This window comes from Carcharhinus amblyrhynchos, chromosome 14 (assembly GCF_965287045.1).
Source record: "Carcharhinus amblyrhynchos chromosome 14, sCarAmb.v2.hapA, whole genome shotgun sequence".
Lineage (NCBI taxonomy): Eukaryota > Metazoa > Chordata > Chondrichthyes > Carcharhiniformes > Carcharhinidae > Carcharhinus > Carcharhinus amblyrhynchos.
Window position 1 is genome coordinate 53,586,122 of NC_137337.1, and position 22,561 is coordinate 53,608,682.

At 42.4% G+C, this 22,561-nt stretch overlaps 2 protein-coding genes across 5 annotated transcripts in view; one reads left to right on the forward strand and one right to left on the reverse strand.

The window, feature by feature from the left end:
- The window catches only part of ap4s1 (adaptor related protein complex 4 subunit sigma 1), a 72,822-nt gene extending 61,864 nt beyond the window's left edge, over nt 1–10,958 (reverse strand). The window contains exon 1 of the mRNA XM_080202893.1: nt 8,871–10,958. The gene's annotated coding sequence lies outside the window, so the exon portion shown is untranslated. The remainder of the gene's footprint in view (nt 1–8,870) is intronic.
- The window catches only part of strn3 (striatin, calmodulin binding protein 3), a 270,890-nt gene continuing 256,679 nt past the window's right edge, over nt 8,351–22,561 (forward strand). For all 4 annotated transcript variants that reach the window (XM_080202888.1, XM_080202891.1, XM_080202890.1 and 1 more), the window contains exon 1: nt 8,351–8,713. In XM_080202888.1, coding sequence (XP_080059014.1) covers nt 8,483–8,713 — 231 coding nt within the window. In that variant the 5' untranslated portion in view covers nt 8,351–8,482. The remainder of the gene's footprint in view (nt 8,714–22,561) is intronic.

The window sequence follows — 22,561 nt, forward strand, 5'->3', positions numbered from 1 at the left end:
AAAGGTTGAATGGTGAACTGATCTCACATGATAAGAAAATAAAGAACATTCTTGGTACAGACTGGTTACTCTGTTTTCTTGGAATTGAACAGCCAGGAAACCAGCAATGTCTGAAAATGTGGACAGAGGCAAGTGGATGCATACTCTCATGGCAGGATATTAAATCCTTGAAGAATATAAATCTTATCTGACAAACAGTTGGTAATATTTTTCTGATACATTTATGCTACAGTAATCTGATACAAAACAAATTGCCTAAACAATACTCTCAATATCAGGTTGAAATCCAAAAACAAAAGCAGTAGATATTGACATACCTGTCCTTACACATTTCCTTAGTAAAGCATGTGACTAATACGTGAACAAATATAATTATTGGAAGAAAGAGAAATATTAAAATTACTCAAATTGAAAAATGTTTTCAATTAAAACATTTTACTTTTGAAGTAACACTTCACATTTATGACGGAAATCGGACAGAAAGTAGCTGCTGTACATTAAATAAGATGAATCCTAAAGGCTGTTTACAATACAGAAGAGCTATCCTCTGACTAACTGTACATTGTGTTACCCTTTCAGTTGTCAGTTTGTAAAGATACTAAGCACTGCCTCATGCAGCATGAATATAGCTTATGGTTCCAGTGATTTTCACTCCAATATTTCTGCAGCTAAATTCCAACCAAATTATGCATGTATCAGTTCACATGACTGGAAACTTCATTCACAATTCAAAGTAAAAATCTCCATTGTTGACCAATCACTCAGAACTGATAGTAATTCAGTTTGCTACTGAATTCTACTTCGAAGCATTGTACGTAGAAAGAGCCAATAATACAATCAATAAAAATAGATACAGCTGTGCACACTATACAGGAGCAAGGATTATCTATTCGCTAGCCCAACTAAATTCAGTGATGTCAGTTAAGCCAGCACAGGGATTTGTAATTGGTCTTGGAATCTACAGGTTAAGGATAACAGCCAAGATTCTACTTCATCATCATTGTTTAAAGGGAAAGGCCCTGGAAATACTGGATGCATTGGCGGTCATGTTCCAAAATTCAATAGACTCTGGAGCAGTTCCTTCAGATTGGAGGGTGCAAATGTAACCCCACTATTTAAATAGGAAGGGAGAGAAAAAAGGGAGAATTAAAGAACAGTTACTTGGCTTCAGCAGTGGGGAAGACGCTAGAGTCTATTATAAAAGATGTGATAACAGAAAATTTGTAAATAATTAAAAGGATTGGACAAAGCTTGCATGGGTTTATGAAAGACAAATCATGCTTAACAAATCTACTGGAGTTTTTTCAGAAGGTAAAATAGGTAGGGGAGAACCCGTGGATTTGATGCAATTGGACTTTCAGAAGGCTTTGATAAGGTCACTCCTAAGAGGTTAGAGGGCACAATTAAAGCACAAGGCACGGAGGTAATATTTTGCATGGACCGAGATTTGGTTGATAGAAAGGAAACAGACTAGGCAGAATTTTGAGAAGGATGCCAAAAAACCTCAAGGTCATTTAGACAAGTTTAGCGCATGGACATACACATGGCTAAATGTGAAGTTAAACGCTTTAGTGTGAAAACAGAAAGGAAGACTTATTTAAATAGAACATAGAACATTACAGCGCAGAACAGGCCCTTCGGCCCACGATGTTGCGCCGACCAATTAAAAAGCAATGACCCTCTAACCTAAACCAATCCCTTTCCATCCATAAACCTATCCACAGATCCCTTAAGCGCCCCCAAACTAGGTGCACTTACAACTGCAGCAGGCAGGGCATTCCAATCCCTCACCACCCTCTGGGTAAAGAACCTACCTCTGACATGCATCCTATAACTACCACCCCTTAATTTAAAGCCATGCCCCCTCGTGCTAGCTTTCTCCATCCGCGGAAAAAGGCTATCACTGTCCACCCTATCTAAACCTCTAATCATCTTATATGTTTCAATAAGGTCCCCTCTTAGCCGCCTTCTTTCTAACGAAAACAACCTCAAATCCCTCAGTCTCTCCTCATAGGATCTCCCCTCCATACCAGGCAACATCCTGGTAAACCTCCTCTGCACCCTCTACAATGCCTCCACATCCTTCCACATGTGGGGACCAGAACTGCACACAATACTCCAAGTGCGGACGCACCAGAGTTTTGTACAGTTGCAACATGACGCTGCGGCTCCTAAATTCAATCCCCCTACCAATAAACGCCAAGACACCGTATGCCTTCCTAACAACCTTATCTACTTGATTCCCAACTTCCAGGGATCTATGTACACATACACCTAGATCCCTCTGTTCATCAACACTATTCAGAGTCCTACCGTTAGCCCTATACTCAACACATCTGTTATTCCTGCCAAAGTGAATTACCTCACACTTTTCCACATTAAACTCCATCCGCCACCTCTCAGCCCAGCTCTGCAACTTGTCCAAGTCTCTCTAAACTATGACACCCCTCCTCACTATTTACCACACCTCCGACTTTGGTGTCATCAGCAAATTTACTAATCCACCCAACTATACCCTCATCCAGATCATTTATAAAAATTACAAACAGCAGTGGCCCCAAAACAGATCCCTGAGGCACACCACTTGTAACCGAACTCCATGACGAATACTTAGCATCAACCACCACCCTCTGTCTCCTATCTGCTAGCCAATTCCTGATCCAATTAACTAAATCACCCTCAATCCCATACATCTGCATTTTCTGCAGAAGCCTTTCATGGTGAACCTTATCAAACGCCTTACTAAAGTCCATATATACCACGTCAACTGCCTTACCCCCATCCACCTCTTTGGTCACTTTCTCAAAAAACTCAATAAGGTTAGTAAGGCACGACCTACCCTCCACAAAACCATGCTGACTATCTCCAATCAATTCATTACTCTCTAAATAACTATAAATCCTATCCCTAATAATTTTTTCTAAAACCTTGCCCACAACAGAAGTAAGACTCACCGGTCTACAATTCCCGGGGAAGTCTCTGTTCCCCTTCTTAAACAATGGGACAACATTCGCTATCCTCCAATCTTCTGGCACTATACCTGTGACCAATGACGAAGATCGCCTCTGCAATCTGCAACGACGAAGCTCTGCAATCGCCTCTCTTGCCTCCCAGAGAATCCTAGGGTAAATCCCGTCCGGCCCATGATACATTGGGAAGTGTGGACATACAAGGGGATCTGGGTGTCCTTGTACACTAGTTATTGCAAGAGAATTTGAGTTCAGAAGTAGAGATGTCTTACTGCAGTTATACAGGGCTTTGGTGAAACCATTACCTGGAATGTTGCATATAGTGTTGGTCTCCCTACCAAAGAAAGGATATACTTGCCCTAGAGGGAGAAGAACAGGCTGATACTGGGGTTGGTGGAACTCTCCAATGAGAAAAGATTGGTTCAGCTGGGGGTCTGTATTCATTAGAGATTCAAAGGGTGAGAGGCGATCTGATTGAAATACATAAAATTCTAACAGAACTAGACAGACTGCAGGAAGGATGTTTTCCCTGGTTGGGGAAGCTGAACCAGGGGAGACACAGTTTCAGGGTATAGGGTGGACCATGTAGCACTGAGATGAGGAAAAATTTCTTCATTCAAAGTTTAGTGAACCTATGGAATTCTCTACCACAGAAGGCTGTGGAGGCCAAATCACTGAATGTATTAAAGAAAGGGATGGATATTTTTAAAAGATTTTAATGGCATCAAGGGGTATGGGGAGAAAACAGGATCAGCGAAAGGTGATATTGAACGGTGGAGCAGGTGCGATTGGCTGAATAGAAACATAGAAGATAGGAGCAGGAGGAGGCTACTTGGCCCTTCGAGTCTGCTCTGCCATTCGTGGCTGATCATCCAACTCAACAGTATAATCCTGCTTCCCCCCCCCCACCCGATAACCTTTGATCCCATTTGCCCCAAGTGCTATATCTAGCTGCCTCTTGAATACATTCAATGTTTTGGCATGAACTACTTCCTGTAGTAATGAGTGAAAGGCTTACTCTTGCTCCTAGTTTCTATGTTCACTGACTGCTGCTGGAAAATACCCACATGGACACTGTGTCTTGAATTTTCAGCTCAAGGCAGGTAGCAAGAATTCCAAGCTTAGCCCGCCCACCTCAAGAGAAATTCCCTGCAAACAGCGGACGTTTTGTGTGTGTGTTGAGGTGGCGGGGGGGGAGGAAGAATAAGGTGGTGGTGGTGTTGCAAGTTGCAGTGGGGCCAACTGAGCCAGGAAAATGTTTGGAGGGGCAACCACCGTGGCTACCACATGCTCAGATGGGCTGCTTAAAAGCACCTCAGTGCTGTAACTTTGGCCTAGTTAAAGTCAAAATAGAATGGCTTTCTAACCCTCACCCTCCACACACTTACCATGCCCCATCTATACCATCTCTGCTGACCATTTCACAATGTTGATTTACACAACATAGAGAAGTTTTAAGTGGCTGTATTTTCAGTTATTGAAATTTTTAAGGGTCTGGATGATTTTAACTTTTATTGTCACATAGTAATTATTTTTATGAAGTGAAAACCTTTTTGCACATCCTACTGTCACTTTAAAGTTAATTGTGTATAGTGGGTGAGTGCATTCCTTGGCAAGGTGTGTATAATGGGTGACTGGGTGGGGGGGTGCATGAGGAGGACCTTTAGAAAGGACCTTTCACGCAGACAATGGTTCTTGACTCCTCTGAAGTGCCATGAAGCATGACTTCTTGAAAAGTTGGTCTGACTCCATGAAAATTGTGCAGGATTAGAACAAGCCTATCACCACAGGTATGGAGTGCAGGGTTTGAGCTCGCAACCTGAGTCAGTCCACAGCTTTGAAAGGATTTACTGAAACTGGAAGTGCTGAGTATGGGTCCTGGGCATCACTTTTAAAGAGCTCCTGAATTACTGTGGCTCAGTGAAAATCTAGGCCAATGTGCAGCAGTGTGTCTATGAAGGCCATAAAACCAAGGTAATCCTGAAAGGGTGCTAGGTGCTAAAGTATTTCACAAAAGATATATTTATTTTGAATGTGCAATTATGGTTGGTTTGCAAGTAGATAAAGCAACTACTGCATGGCAAGATGCCACAAACAGAAATGAGATAAATGACCAGTTAACTTGCTTATAGTGATGTTAATTGAGGGATATACATTAACCATATACCCCTGCTCTTCCTCAAGTAAGTGACTTCAATCAGCAGATTATGACTAAATTTAATATCTTGTCTAAATTAATATCATGTTGAACAAAGATTATCCACTCAATATTGCTTTGAAGTATGCACTTTAGGCTTGAAAGCACAACTTCCTGATTAAAATCTAAGAATGCTACCAATGGGCCATCTCAAAACTGAGGTGAGCATGAAAGTCAATGGAAATCTGGGAAAAACTCTGCACTAGTTAGAGTCAAACATAGCACAAAGGAAGATGATTGTGGTAGTCGAAGATTAATCATTTCAGCCCCAGGACATTGTTGAGTGGTTCGTCAGGGCTTAGGTCCAATCATCTTCAGCTGTTTCATCATGACCTCTCCTGAATTATAAAGTCAGAAATAGGGATATTTGCTGATGACACTTTGTTCAGCACCATTCACAGCTTGACAGACACTGAAGTAGTCAGTGTCCAAATGCAACAGACCTGGACGTTATTCAGGTCTGTCTTATAAATTACAAATAACATTCACATCATACAAATGCCAGACAAAAACTATCTCCAACAAGAGAGAACCCTACCATCTCCCTTTGACATTCAATACTATTACCATTGTTTAATTCTCCACAATCAACATTGTGGGGGCAACCAATGACCAGAAACTGAATTGGACCAATCATATAAATACTGCGGCTACCTCCTGACTGAGGTGGCTCCCTAAATCCTAAACCCTGTCCATCATCTGCAAGGCACAAGTCAAGACTGTGATGGAATTCTCTCCACATGCCAGGATGAGTGCAGCTCAACTACATTCAAGAATTTGGACACCACCCAGGACAAAGCAGCTTCCTTTATTGACAGCATTCACTCTTTTTACCACTGATGCACAGTGACAGCAATATGTACCATCTGCAAAATACACCGTAGCAATTCACCAAGGCTCCTCTGACACCACCTTCCAAACCTGTAACCTCTGCCACTTAAAAAGACAAGAACAGAAAATGCATGGGAACACCACCACATGCAAGTTCCCCATCAAGACACACACCATCCTGACTTGGAACTATATTGCTATTTCTTCACTGTTGCTGTGTCAAGAATCTGGTATTCCCTCCCTAACAGCACTGAGTGATCCTAGGCCACATAAAGTGCATCAGTTTGAGAAGGCAGCTCACCATCACCTTCTCAAGGGCAATGGAGATGAGCAATAAATGCAGAGAGTTGATGCAGACTTGATGGGCCAAATGGCCTCCTCCCGCTCTGTAGTACAAGTGTAGAAACCCTGTTTTCCAGAAGGAGGCCATTCGGCCCATCGAGTCTGCCTGACAACAAACCCACTTAGGCCTTATCCCTGTAACCCCACATATTTACCCCACTAATCCCACTAATCTACGCATCCCGGGATACTAAGCGGCACTTTAGCATGGCCAATGCACTTAACCCACACATCTTGGTGATTCTATGACACCATGATGTCTCATGAATTTGCGAAACACAATTTTCCAGAGAGGGTCAAGAAAGAGGTGGTGGGAACAGAATAAAGGTTAAGGATACATTCAACCTCCAGGATGATGCTAGAGTAGGTGACTTTGGCAGCAGAAACCAAGGCCTAGTGCAGCTTAATATGCTTGAGCCAAATCTACTGACGGACGTTACATCCCATTCTCCAAAGTGAGTCAGGATTCCACTCTCTTATTTTCTCTTATTAACTGGTATTTCAAACTGTTGTACACTATCATTTTTATAAAGCAGTTCAACGGAATAAAAATAATTAAACCATTAGCATAAATGAATTATGATCAAACTAATGTTTTGCAGAAGAAATTAATATTAACCCATGAAACAAACATGCTTCCACATCTTAGAATGCAAATTCAATCACAGTACGTAATTAGCAACACCAACTATTTTTAACATTATTATAGATCCTAAGCAAAATGTTAATAATTGCCCAATCTGTAAATATTTACAGATAATGACAAACAATTTTTATTCATCTAGTTTTCTTCCCAATTCATTCATTCAAGCAATTTGAGTCTTTTTTTAGAGTTTAAAAGAATGAGAGGTCATCTCGTTGAAACATACAAGATTCTGAAGTGGTTTGACAAAGTAGACAATGAGAGGTTGTTTCCCAAGCTTTGGAACTCTCAGAAACAAGAGCAGTGTCAGGATAAGGATAATTTGGCCAAGATCAGGTGTAATGCCAGTTCTTGTCAGCTTTAATCTAGTATGCCTCCTTTGTGGGGACCATGAATTGGATTTAAGTTGAACTTTTTTTAGAGCAAGCAAGGAAATTGATTATAGGCTTGCCCTGACCACTAGACATGAAATAAAATAAACATGGCAATGATGATAAATTTCTTCACTCTTTGGAATTCCCTACACTTAGGAATTTGGATTCTCCTTCACTGAATATATTCAAGGCTAGGGTTGATTTTTGTTCTCTCAGGGAATCAGGAGAAGACAGAAGATCAATTGTGCTCATGAAGTGGAAGAGCAGATTCAAGGGGTCACAGTTTTGTCTACTCCTGCTCCCATGATCTGTGGACATAGCCACCCCTCTGCTATCGCACACAAGCATTGTTCTGTATGAGCTGAGACATGGATAGATAATTTACACTATAGGTCTTCACAGTGAAACTAGCTGGTCAGCAATCAGGAGTAAGACCATAGCTGCTATTTCTTCTTTAGCAAAGGAACTCACATAGCTAACCACTGGTCATTCTTATTAAAGCTTTCTTATTAAAGCCAAGAAAGATCAGAATTAAACATGATTCCTGTTTGCTCAAATGGTTCAATGTTACACTAGCTGGTACTAGTTTTGAAAACTAGCGATTATTCCAGAAAGTTACTTCAAACTTTTTCCTGTGTTGTTAGCAGGCGCTGTTAAATGAAACACCTCAAATATCTAAATAAACAGGTTCCTAAAATTGTATCTGCAAAACTGGAACACCATCACAGATTTAATTTTTAAGAGTAAATATTTGACATCAAATGACGTCCGTGCCCATTTCTAACGAATACTGATGGGTTTTTGATCCTCTAGTGGGTGTTGCAGTCTTTTGTTTCTGGAGTCGGTGACACGGTTGGCGCTTTCCCTGTGTTCCCAACAACTGGCCGGTGCACACAGGCAGGTGTGCAAGACGCGCCTGCGTACTGGTGCTGCCGCTGCATTTGGCCAAAGGGCCGCGGCCGCCCCTCCCCCACCCACAGCGCAGCGCCGCCGCCGCCATATTCTGCAGACAGAAGGGCAATGGCGGCTCGTTTGTGTCGCTAAGACTTATCCGGCTCCTCGCCTTGTGAACTCTTCCCTCTAATATATCCAAAATAACAATACTACTTTGGTAATAATAATAAACATGGACGAACATCCTATAGGGATGTCCTCGCACAACAATTCCGGAGGCCCTTTGCTGGGCCCGGGAAGCAACGGCAGCAACAACAACGGCGTCCGCCAGCAGCAGGGTCAGCTAGAGGAACTGCAGCGGCCTCAGTACACTATTCCCGGCATTTTACACTATATCCAGCACGAGTGGGCCCGCTTTGAGATGGAGCGAGCACACTGGGAGGTGGAGAGGGCCGAGCTACAGGTAGAGTGACAGACGACGATGACACACCGGGGCTGGGAACCGGGGAAAGGGCGGAAAAACGGCTGGGGACGTCGGGCTTGGAATGAGCAATACGGTTCTGCGCCCAGTGGTCACTCGTGGCTCTGGGAAAAGGATTGAAACAGCGGCCGGTATTTACCAAAATGTGGGACCATCCTCGCCGCCGCCATATTTGTTTCCAATATGGCGTCGAGCAGCTGGGTGTAAATAACTGGGAACATTTTGTGTGTGGATGCCCGAGCACCTTCGGTTCATCTGATGATCCTGATCTATCAACTTAATATGCTTCTAATTCGTTTCCCTTTGGTGCTACTGTCAGACATTGTGCTGTTCTTGCATGTGGAATCAACGAAATTGTTCTGAAAACTAGGATATGGTCTTGTAGAATGGATTGTTTGAGCGTTGCTTGGAGAGCATTTCATAAGTACTTGATGCAGGAGATGACTCAGTTTCGTTATCTGTCCGAAATCCAATCTAGACAAATACATTTTTGAAGCGATTCATTTGTGATCGACAAGTTGGGACTGACCACATCATTTGGCATGTTGTAACATAGTTGAATGAGGCGATATGATTGCAGTAGCTTATTTTGGTATGTTAGTTTGCAATTCCATTTTGAACTTATCATCTTAAAAATGTGTATATTCTCGCATTAGTGACTTACGGTAACAGCGGAAAGCATGAGACAAAATGCAGAGTCTCAGTTCATCGTTCAACAAATTATTGACACTTGATATCCACTTCTGGAGTTAATTTCAACTGTTATTTCTTAGAATCAGTGCAGAAGGAGGCTATTTGGCCTATTGAGTCTGCACTGACTCTCTGACAGAGAACCTTTTCCCACCTTAACCCTGCAATCCCAAAACATTTTCCATGGCTAATCCATTTAACCTACACATCTTGAGACATTAGGAGGCAATTTAGCATAGCCAATCCACCTAACCTGCGAGTCTTTGGACTGTGGGAGGAAACCAGAGTACCTGAAGGAAACCCACACACGCTGAGAACATGCAAATCACACATAGTCACCTGGGTCCTTGGTGCTGTGAGGCAGCAATGCTAGCCACAGTGCATTATTTTATAATGCGTGACTTGTACAAAAGATTGCTTGCATTAAAGTAATCTCTTATGGCTTCAAAGGAGAGATATTGTGTCATATGTGGAAGGAAGAGCCCCAACATTGTAATCATGGGGAGGCGTGCACTTTAAATTTAAATCATGGGTTGATGGGATTGTGACTTATTTTTTGACAGTTGTGTTTTAATTCTATATCTTACGTGACTTCCTGTAATCAAAAATCAGTTGTATCTGTAACATCTCGTCTTGCAACAACTTCTGTTATATTCATCTCTCTAAACTCTGGTTAAGCCCCAGCAAAAGTATTGTGTCCAGTTCTGGTTACTGCACTTTAGGAAAGTTGAGAGGGTGCAGAAGATATTTACCAGAATAGTTCCAGGGAAAAGAGATTTTACTTAAAATGTTGGGTTGGAAAGGCTCATTATAAGAGGTTTGGATGAGGTAGACAAGGAACAATCCTTCCCATTAGCTGATATTACAAGGAACAGGGGACACGCATTTAAGCTTTTGAGCAAGAGTTGCAGGGGCAGTGTGAGGAAGAATTTTTTTTAGCACAATGAGCGATAATGACCTGGAATTCTCTGCTCAAAGGGTGGTGAAAGTGGAAACAATGAATGATTTCAAATGGAAATTGGAAGAACGTTGGACGAAATAAACCTGTAGGGCTATGGGAATCACAAGGGGGAGTGAGGACTGATTTGATTGTTCCACGGAGAACTGGTGCAGCGATGAGCTCCTCTGCTCCTTAAATTACTTGAATAATGAAGGAGAAAATCTATGAAAAGAAACTTAATGAAAGCTGTGGATTATTTTCATTGTTCAAATATATCCAGTAATTACTATTAACATTTACTTGGATGTGGTTCCATCCACTTGAGTCACTTAATTTGTGATTCACATTTTAGAATTTTATCCTTGTCCCATTGATTTTGCTGTTAATACTGTTAAAATACATTTCCAATCTGTTTATGTATTCCATGCATTTCATATTGCCATATTGTACTGTACTTGTACTTTGTTATGCAAATGAGATCATGGGATAATTGGAGCTCACAAGATCATCACTTGGCCTACTAAGCTTGTGTCAGCTTTCTGCAAGAGCAATTTTAGCAGTCCCACTCTACTGTCTCTTTACCTGTAGGCCTGCAAACCTTCCCTCTCCCCCCCCCCCCCCCCCCCCCCCAAAGATGTTTATCCAATTTCTTTTTGAATGCCATAAATAAATTTTGCCTTCACCACTCGCTCAGTGTGTTCCAAATTCTAACCTATCACTGCATAAAAAGGAGTTTCTACATGTTGCCTTTGATACTTTTGTCAATATGTGATAATTTGATCTCAAAACACATTGTGAAAGTTAATCTTCTTTAATATATAAAATTAGTGAAATTTAAAATAAAAGTAAAGACTTAAAATTGGGAGCAGCTAGTATCAGAACTAATGGCAGTTAATATTCCTTTGACAAGCTCCCGCAAGAGAGCCTGGTAAAGAAGTCAATGCACATGGGATACAAAGTAATTTGATAAAGTTGATTCAAAATTGGCTCAATTGTTTGAGATGACAGAAGGCTGCTTTAGTGATTGGAAGTCAGTGTCCTGTGGTGTACCACAGGGATCTATGCTGGGTCTCCTATTATTTGTCATTTATATAAACAAGATGGATGACCAAGAGAAGTACATTTAATTAAGTTTGTGGATGACACAGTGGCTGGGTGGTTAACAGTGAGGATATGTGTCTTGGCCTACAAGAAGAGATGGGATGGAGTAATTTGACAAGGAATTATTCAATGAATGGCATGACACTAGGAAGTTCTGTAGAATGAAGGGACCTTGGCACATTTGTCCATAGGTCACTGAAGGTAGAAGGGTGTGTTAGTAGGGTGGTGAAAAAAGCATCTGGGACTCTTGCCTTTATCAATTGAGGCATAGATTGCAAAGACAGGGAAGTCATGTTGTCATTGTATAGAATTTGGTGAGCCCACAGCTTGAGTGCTGTGCGCAGTTCCGGTCACCATAGGAATGATGTGATTGCACTGGAGCAGGCACAGAGGAGATTCTGGCTGCCTGGGATGGAACGTTTAAGTTATGAAGAGGGATTGAATAGGCTTGGGTTATTTTCATTGGAGTAGAGAAGACAGAGGAGCAACTTCATTGAGGTGTATATGATTTTGAGGGGCATGGATAGAGTAGATAAGGTGCAGCTGTTCCCCTTAGTTGAAGGGTCAGTCACAAGGGGACATCAGCTCAAGGAGAGGGGTTGAAGGTTGTCTCATCCTTTAAAAAACATAGGGATGAGCACTTTGCATGTCATAACACTCAAGGGGTTATGGACCAAGTGTTGGTAAATGGAATTACCATAAGTCAAAGGAACAGAATTAGACCACTCAGTCCATCGAGTCTGCTCCACCATTCAATCATGGCAGATACTTTTCTCATCCCCATTCTCCTGCCTTTTCCCTGTAACCCCTGATTCCCTTATTAATCAAGAACCTAGCCATCTCTGATTTAAAGACACTCAATGACCTGGCCTCCACAACTTTCTGCGGCAAAGAGTTCCACAGATTCACCACTCTCTGGTTGAAGAAATTCCTTCTCATATCTGTTTTAAAGGATTATCCCTTTAGCCTGAGGTTGTGCCCTCTGGTTGTAGTTTTTCCTTCAGTGGAAACATCATCTCCACACCCACTCTATCTAGGCATTGCAGTATCATAGAATCATAGAAATCCTACAGTACAGAAAGAGGCCATTCGGCTCATCGAGTCAGCACCAACCACAATCCCACCCAAACCCTATCCCCATATCCCTGCATATTTTACCCCCTAATCCCTCTAACCTATGCATATCGGGACACTAACGGACAATTTTAACATGGCCAATCAACCTAACCCACACATCTTTGGACTGTGGGAGGATACCAGAGCACCTGGAGGAAACCTACGCCAACACGAGGAGAATGTGCAAACTCCAAACAAACAGTGACCCAAGGTGGGAATTGAATCCAGGTCCCTAGAACTGTGAAGCAGCAATGCGAACCATTGTGCTATGGTGCTGCCCTTTTTCTTTAAAATTTTATCTTCAAATGGTTGCTGTATCGAATGTTATGATCGAATCTGCTTCCAAAGTCCTTTCAAGGCAATGCCTTCCAGATCACAGTGATTCACTGCATCAAATTTTCCTTATCTCTCTCTCATCCTTCTAAACCCTAATGAGTGCAGATGCAAAATCCTCAACTGTTTCTCATAGGACAAGCTCTTAATTCCAGGGATCGTTCTTATGAACCTCCTCTGGACCCTTTCAAAGGCCAGCATATCCTCCCTTAAATATGGGGCCCAAAACTACTCTCAATACTCCAATTGGGGTCTGATCAGAGCCTTATACAGCTCTTATATTCTAGCCCTCTTGACGTTGCTTTTGCCTTCCTAACTGCCAACTGAACCTGCACGTTAACCCTAAGAGAATCTTGAGCAATGACTCCCAAGTCCCTTTGTGTTTCTCATTTCCTAAGCATTTCTCATTTTGAAAATAGTCTATGCCTCCGTTCCTCCTTCCAAAGTGCATAACCTCACATTCCACATTGTTTTCCATCTGCCACTTCTTTGCCCAATCTCCTAACCTGTCAAGTCCTTCTGCAGCCTCCCTGCTCCCTCAATACTACCTGTCCCTCTATATATCTTTGTATCATCTGCAAACTTAGCAACAGTGCCTTCAGTTCCTTCCTCCAAATTGTTATTATTGTGAAACGTTGTGGTCCCAGCACTGACCCCGGAGGCACACCATTGGTCGCTGGCTGCCATCCTGAGAAAGACCCCTTTATCCCCACTCTCTGCCTACTGCCAGTCAACCAGTCCTCTATCCGTGCCGGGATCTTACCCTTAACACCATGGGCACCTAACTTAACAGGTGGGAAATCAGGTGTTATTCCTGCGTTGGTGCAGACTCGATCAGCGGAAGGGCCTCTGCTGCACTCTATGAATATACACAGGTGGCAGCAGCAACAACTGATGATGTCTCAGCACTTGATGATATCAGCAATGGATTTAAGTAAGATGATGAATAACAATAACAATTTATAACACAATCATTTAAAATCTGTGCACTCTGGTTCAGACTCTTTCATGGATGAAAACAATTTCTCTCTACAATGTCTAGACACCTCATGATTTTGGAAAACCTAGCTTTTCCAATTGATCCACAGCTATATTTGATTTATTATTGTCTACGTATTGCGATTGTGAATAGTATTAGAGTCATAGAACCCTACAGTGCAAAAAGAGGCCCTTCGGCCCATCGAGTCTGCACCAAACACAATCCCACCCAGGCCCTACCCCCATGTCCTTACATATTATACCCACTAATCCCTCTAACCTACACATCCCTAGACACTAAGGGGCAATTTCTTAGTATGGCCAATCAACCTGACCCACACATTTTTGGACAGTGGGAGGAACCAGAGTACCGAGAGGAAACCACGCAGACACAAGGAGAATGTGCAAACTCCAGACAGACAGTGACCCGAGCTGGGAATCGAACCCAGGATCCTGGAGCTGTGAAGCAGCAGTACTAACCATTTGTACTACTGTGCCACCCATATTGTTTCTTGCACGCTATCCAGACAAAACATACTGATCATAGAGTACATAAGGGAGAAGGAAAGTATAGGGTGCAGAATATAGTGTTGCAATTACAGATAGAATGAGGAGAATTATCAGTTTAATATAGAATCATAGAACCCTACAGTGCAGGGAGAGGCCCTTCGGCCCATCGAGTCTGCACTGAACACAATCCCACCCAGGCCCTACCCCCATATCCCTACATATTATATCCACTAATCCCTCTAACCTATGCATCCCTAGATACTAAGGGGCAATTTCTTAGCATAGCCAATCAACCTAACCCGCACATCTTTGGACTGTGGGAGGAAACCAGAGCACCTGGAGGAAACCCATGCAGACACGAGGAGAATGTGCAAACTCCACACGGACAGTGACTCGAGCTGGGAATTGAACCCAGGACCCTGGAGCTGTGAAGCAGCAGTGCTAACCTCTGTGCTACCATGCGGTACATTGTAGAGAGAAATATAGGGTGGGACCATTCAAAAGTCTGATCGCAGCTGGGAAGAAGCTGTTCTTGAGTCAGTTGGTACGTGATCTCAGACTTTTGTATCTTTTGCCCAACAAAGGAAAGTGGAAGAGAGAATGTCTGTAGTGTGTGAGGTCCTTGATTATGCTGGCTGCTTTCCTGAGGTAGTGAGAAGTGTAGGTGGAGTCAGTGGATGGGAGGCTGGTTTGTGTGATGGACTGGGCTACATTCACAACCTTTTGTGGTGTCTTGCAGTTTTGGTCGTGGCAGGGATCCAACCAAACTGTGATATACCTGGAAAAGATGCTTTCGATGGTGATATTAAAAATTGGTGAGAGTCGTAGTGAACATGCTGAATTTCTTTGTCCTTCTGAAAAAATAAAAGCGTTGGTGGGTTTTCTTAACTATAGATTTGGCATGGAAGGACCAGGACAGATTGTTGATGATCAGAGCAGCTAGACACTTGAAGCTGCTGACCATCTCCACTTTGTCATCGTTGATTAGACTGTAGCTCCACTCTGTTTCCTGAAGTTGATAATTATCTCCTTTGTTTTACTGACATTGAGGGAGAGATGATTGTCATCGCACCAATTCACCAGATTCCCTATCTCTTTCCTGTACTCAAAGAACAACACAGCACAGGAAACAGGCCCTTTGGCCCAACAAGCCTGCGCCGCCATTTTAACATTGAGTGCCCTCTCTACCTATGACCTATGTCTATGCCTTTTCGACTCCACAGTAAAGGAATTATAACCAGATTGAGGGATGCCTAATTTAGGGACAATTTGTTAACACCAATCAGCCTGAGAGCACGTTTTTGGGGTGTGGGAGGAAACTGGAGCACCCAGAGAAAACCCACGCAAGCACGGGGAGAATGTGCAAACTCCCACAGACACTGTCCCAAATCCATGTATCTGCACAGCAAACAGTGAGTCACTAAGCTGTCATGTTGCCTGTCAGCTGGTCCAGTTTAAGCGTACACTAACAACGTGAAGCACTAGGCAACTCTCGAAGCAACATCCAAGAGCAGCCCTGGCATGTATGCCCCTTGTTGGACAACAAGACAGACCGAATCGCCTGTGGATTTAAAAAAAAGACATCAATCAACATGCACAACTTAAACAGACATTCGCGGAATCCCCAGAAGCTCAAACGTAAGACAAGTGAGCTATAAGATATGTTGGATGGTCCATAGGAATCAATTGATTCCCAGGAACGTCCTAAGGCTCTTGATCCATATTTAGAACAATCTTTTGTATCCCTCCATCTCTAGTCCACTAATATGCCTATCTAAGTAAGCCTTAAACAACTCTAGCGTGCCTGCCTCCACCACCCTACTTGGCAGCGCATTCCAGACCCCCACAACCCTCTGTGTGAAAAACCTCCCCCTAACATCTGAATTGTACCTCGCCCCTCTCACACTAAGCCCGTGGCCCCTCGTAATTTTCATATCCAAACTGGGAAAAAGCTTACCGCTGTTCACTCTATCTATACCCTTCATAATCTTATACACCTCTATTAGATCTCACCTCATCCTTCGTCTTTCTGAGGAGAACAGCCCCAATTTGCTCAATCTCTCCTCATAGCTCGGTTCTTCCATACCAGGCAGCTGGTAAACCTCCTCTGCACTCTCTCCAGGGTCTCCACATCCTTCCGGTAGTGCGGCGACCAGAACTGGATGCAGTACTCCAAATGCGGTCTAACCCATGTTCTATACAACTGCAACATTAAACACAGCTTTTATACTCTATACCCCTTCCTATAAAGGCAAGCATACCATAAGTCTTCGCCATCTTCTCCACCTGTACTGCCACTTCAAGGACTTGTGTACTTGCACCCCTAGGTCCATCTGCATTTCTATACTCTTAATAGTCCTACCATTTATCGTATAACTCCCCCTGCGTTATTTCTTCCAAAATGCATCACCTCATGTTTGGGTTAAATTCCATCTGCCATTTATCTGCCCAATATACCAGCCTATCTATGTCCTCTGTATTGCCTGACACTACTCCTCACTATCAGCAAGTCCAGCCATCTTCGTGTCATCTGCAAACTTGCTGTTCTCACCAAGTTACTCCCTCTTCCAAGTCATTTACGTATATTACAAATAGCAAAGGTCCCAGTACTGAGCCCTGCAGCACACCACTAGTCACAGACCTCCAGCTAGAAAAGGACCCTTCCACTACTACTCTTTGTCTCCTGTTACCAAGCCAGTTCTCAATCCATCTAGACACCTGTCCTTGTATCCCATGAATCTTAACCTTTTCCATCAACCTACCGTGAGGGACTTTGTCAAACACCTTACTGAAATCCATATAGACGACATCCATGGCTCGTCCTTCATCAACTGTTTTTGTCACCACCCCAAAAAATTCTACCAGATTCGTGAGACACGACCGCCCCTCATCGTTGTTTGACATCTGACCTACAGTGGTCTCATCAGCAAACATGAAAATGGAGTTGGAGTAGAATTTGACCATACAGTCAGAAGTGTATAAGGAGATTAGGAAGGGGCTGAGGACACAGCCTTATGGGGCACTGGTGTTGAGGATAATCATGGAGGAAGTGTCGCTACCTATACTTACTGATTATGGTCTGTGGGTTGGGAAGTCTTGGATCCAGTTGCAGAAGGAGGAGCAGAGCCTTATATCCAATCTCCATGACCTAAGGCTCTGCTCCTCCTGCTACTGGATCGCCTATCACCACAATGGTCCATGACCTGAGTTTGTTGGGCCGTTAATGTTGAAGGTTGAACTATAGTCAATAAATAGGAGTCTATTGCCTTTGTTATCCATGTGTTCCAGGATTGAGTGTAGGGTCAAGGAGATGGCATCTACTGTGGTGTTAGGTGAGCTGTGATGGATCCAGGCAATCTGGGAGACCTGAGTCGATGTGTTCATGACTAACCTTTCGAATCACTTTGTAACGATGGACGTCAGAGCCACTGGGGCGGTAGTAATTAAGGCATGCTGCCTGACTTTTGTTTGGTACAGGGATGATGGTCATTGTCTTGCAGCAGGAAAGGACCTCAGGTTGCCTGCAAATACCTCTGCCAGCTGGTCTGTGCAGGATGAGTGCTTATCTGGATACTCCAAACGGGCCAGTCACTTTACATGCGTCAACTTTCAAGATGGCTGATCTGATGTCTATAAAGGTGACCTCAGATACGGGTTCGGCTGAGGCCTCTGGAGTGATGCCATTTCACTGACCTTGCCAAAAATGAGCGTAGAATGCATTGAGCTCACTGGGGAGGGGTGTATAGAACTCCATCATCTTTATTTTAGCATTGAATTCTCGTACATGTACTACATCGCGAAGATGGTGTTACATATTTCCACAAATATATTTTTCAGTATCTTTATAAATATGTTTTGAAATAGTAACCAGTGTCACACTGAGCAATACCCGCCTTTGGGATTCCAGCCCCACTCCAGAATTTGACAATCTTAATCAAGCATTTCTGCATTGTTGGAGGTACGATCTTTTAGATGATGCGTTAACTGAGGTCCAGTGTGCCTGTTTTTCATAGAATCATGGAATCCCTGCAGCGCAGAAGCAAACTGTTTGGCCCATTGAGTTTGCACGGACTCTTCGACAGAGATGCTTAACCAGAACACCACCTCCCTCCCGCAAACCTAATCTACACACATTGGCATACAAGGGCAATTTAGCATGTCCAATCCACCTAATCTGCACATCTTTGAACTGTGGGAAGAAACTGGAGCACCTGAAGGAAACCTGTGCAGACACGAGGAGAATGTGTAAGCTCCACAGATCACCCTAGGCCAAAATTGAACCCAGGTCTCTGGCACTCTGAGGCAGCTGTGCTTGCCACTATGCCACCCCAGTGATCCCATGAATAACCTCAAAAGAAAGCTTAGAAGTTCTGGCAAATCATTCATTCCTCAGTCAACACTGAAAAAGCAATTAATGAATCTGTTATAGCTTGCATAGAAATTGGTTTGCAGAGTTTGCCCACATTATAGCGAGTACACTTCAAAGATTACTTAGTGAAGTATTTTGGAATGTCTTGTGGGCATAAATTCATTAAAGAAATTATAGTTGCTTTTCCTTTCTAATTGGAAACATTGTCTCCCTGATGAAGGACATCCTGAGAAAGTGATGAGCATTTAATAGTAGGATGTTCCTTTTCTCTTTGCTTTTACTTTTTCCTTTTTAGTACAAGGTACTAAATTTAATTTAATTTTCAATCGCCATTTTTTAATCTCTGTTTCATCTCACAACCAGCAATTTAACTTTGCTGAATCTCAACCAGTAGTTATGTAATGCTCTTTTCTTAAAACATAAAAACGACATCATACAATTTCATTTATTTGTTTTGTTTTAGGGACTAATTACTTATCTTTCCTCAGCTTCAAGCATTGACTATAATCAGAAGTATGATTTTATTGGTGGGGCCTTTCCTGATAGTGTCCATTATTCATGAGAATAGGAATGGACCATTTAACTTCTCAATCTGTTCTGCCATTGTGAGATGATCGATCTTCACTCCATCCATCTGCCTTAGCTCCGTATCCTCCTTCAGCAAAAATCTGTTGAGCTGAAATTTTAAAATTATTAATTGAGCTAGCATCTACTACTTGCTGTTGGAGTGATGCCTGGATTGCATGGAAGACTTGATCTTGGCCTCACCTAACATTTAGCAGGAGCTATTGCAAAATGATCTGGAGTCTGAGTCATGGCTTTTTTTTGTCCTAGTTTAACAGTCTACTCCTGATGTTAGATAACTTTTTGGTGACTGTTAAATTGAGATCATTATGGTTCGTATGTTCTGAAAAAGTAACTGTACCTTTGAATCATTGGGTGGTACAGCGTTTTCCTCAAACAAAAGAGCAATACAAATCAGATTTCAATATTTCATTAATAATAACTGCTGTTGTCCAATGGTATGAAGGACATCTGCCCCTGCGTTATTTATGTTCTGTGTTTGCTTCTGTGTCACAAAACCGAATAAAGTACTAAATGATGAAAGGAGTACTAGCATTTGTTATTTGAGAGAAGCCCAATGTGTTATTGATGCCAATTGTGACTTAGTTTAGTTCATTATGTGATATTCTCTATTGTGAAAAACATGCTATAACTAATTATTTAAAAAAATTATATCCTTTTGGTCCTTATACAGGGAGTACACATGACCACTCCCAAGTTATATTTCTTGTTCTCTACCTGTAGTGTGGTCAGCCCCACAGTGTCACAGTCACCATCACAAATAGGGTAAGGTCTCAAATCCACCATCGTCAGAACAAACCCTGCGTTGTTGGCAACAATCTGATCCAGCCAACTGAGCCACATGGCCTCCCAAGAAGTCAGAGTTGCTGAGGCAACATAAGTTCCATATGCATATTGCAGCTTGAAGCTGTGGATAGTGATAACATAAGAACATAAGAAATAGGAGCAGGAGTAGGCCAGCTAGCCCTTCGAGCCTGCCCCACCATTCAATAAGATCATGGCTGATCTGAAGTGGATCAGTTCCACCTTCCTGCTTTTTCCCCATAACCCTTAATTCCCTTGTCTGTCAAAAACCTATCTACCCGTGACTTAAATATATTTAGCGAGGTAGCCTCCACCAGTTCAACGGGCAGAGAATTCCAGAGATTCACCACCCTTTGAGTGAAGAAGTTCCTCCTCAACTCCGATCTAAACTGCTCCCCCCCCTTATCTTGAGGCTGTGCCCCCTAGTCCTGCTATCCTTTCTAAGCGGGAAGAATCTCTCTACCTCTACCCTATCCATCCCTTTTCATTATCTTATACGTCTCTATAATATCCCCTCTCATCCTTCTAAACTTCAACGAGTACAGACCTAGTCTATTCAGTCTCTCTTCATAGTCCGACGCCCTCATCTCTGGTATCAGCCTAGTGAACCTCCTCTGCACTCCCTCCAAGGCCAATATATCCTTCCGCAAGTGCGACGACCAAAACTGCACACACTACTCCAGCTTCAGCCTCACCAGTACCCTGAACAGTTGCAGCAAGACCTCCCTGCTTTTATATTCTATCCCCCTCGCTATAAAGGCCAACATTCCATTTGCCTTCTTGATCACCTGCTGCACCTGCAGACTGGGTTTTTGCGACTCATGCACAAGGACCCTCAGGTCCCTCTGCACCGTAGCATGCTGCAGCTTTTCGCCCTTTAAATAGTAATCCCTTCTACTATTATTCCTGCCAAAGTGGACAACCACACACTTGCTAACATTGTACTCCATCTGCCAGGTCCTCGCCCACTCGCTCAGACTATCCAGATCCCTCTGCAGACTTTCCACATCCTCCGCACAATTTGCTTTACCACTCATCTTCGTGTCATCAGCAAATTTCGTCACCTTACACTCAGCCCCCTCCTCCAGATCATCTATATAAATGGTAAATAGCTGAGGCCCCAGCACTGATCCCTGCGGCACTCCACTAGTCGCCAACCAGAATAGCACCCATTGATACCAACTCTGTGCTTCCTACCAGACAACCAGTCCTCGATCCACGCTAACACATTACCCCCAACTCTGTGCACCCTAACCTTCTGTAGTAACCTTTTATGAGGCACCTTATCAAACGCCTTTTGAAAATCTAGAAACACTACATCCACCGGTTCCCCTCTGATGGGAGAGGCTCCAATTTATTTTCATCACATGGCTGGTCAGGAATTTCTCCTGCTCTTGCCATCTACCATTGGTGTATATTAGAAGGATTTACAGGTTGATACTCAACCTGTTTGGCTGCATTATGGAAACATGTTTCTTGGCTATCAAGTCCTAGAATAGGACTTGAACCACTAGCTCAAAGGCATGGATGCTATGCACTACACAAAACCTACACAAAACCAAGTTATAATTACTGAAAAATCAAATAATCCATTATGGATTTTTGTGGTGTTTGTTATTATGTTATATTTATCATTTACTTTTTAAAAAAGCGTTTTTAAATGAATAATAAACCAATTTCCAGGGATAGCCAAACTAGAGTAAATTTCTTAAATCTATTGTTGCATTTTTTCTTAACTGTAATTAATTATTTCCAAAATTATGCTAAATTGACATTAAGCGACTTTGACAGCTTGGTATTAAATTTGAATTGAAGCTACATGGGTCATAAATCATTAGATTATTATTAGTTATAAAATAGATGGTCAGGAGTACAATTTTTTTGTTTTTTGCTTTTTGAAGGTAGGGTAAAGAGAAAGTAGCATGAACATTGGTAAGCTGTAGCCTCCCATTTGCTTATTACTGTCAACCATAAATTTATTATTTTGCTTTGATTGAAGTGTTAGCACTTGTGTGCATCTGTCTGCACTGCTGCTTGGTGGTGAATTGTTAGGGGTGATGAAAAAGACAGTGTTGTAAATACCTTCAAAATGAGTAACTGCAGAGATGAGTAGGTGAGCTAATGATGGTAGTATTGAAGTATTATGATTTAGAAGTAGCGAGGAAGAGGGATAACCTCATAGTATTGATTGTGTTCCTTGTTTTTTTTGAAAAGGGATAGTAATTTCAATATATTTATCTTCGGAAAATGATGTAAACTAACTATTCCAGATTTCTTGAAAGGCATTTTTTAAAAGTTTTTCTCCTTGTACCTTTCCTTTCATTTTCTGCAGAAAATTCATGTTGCTTCAAAATGTTGGTAGGCTATGATGCTTGATTTAAGACCAAATGACCCTGAATCATCT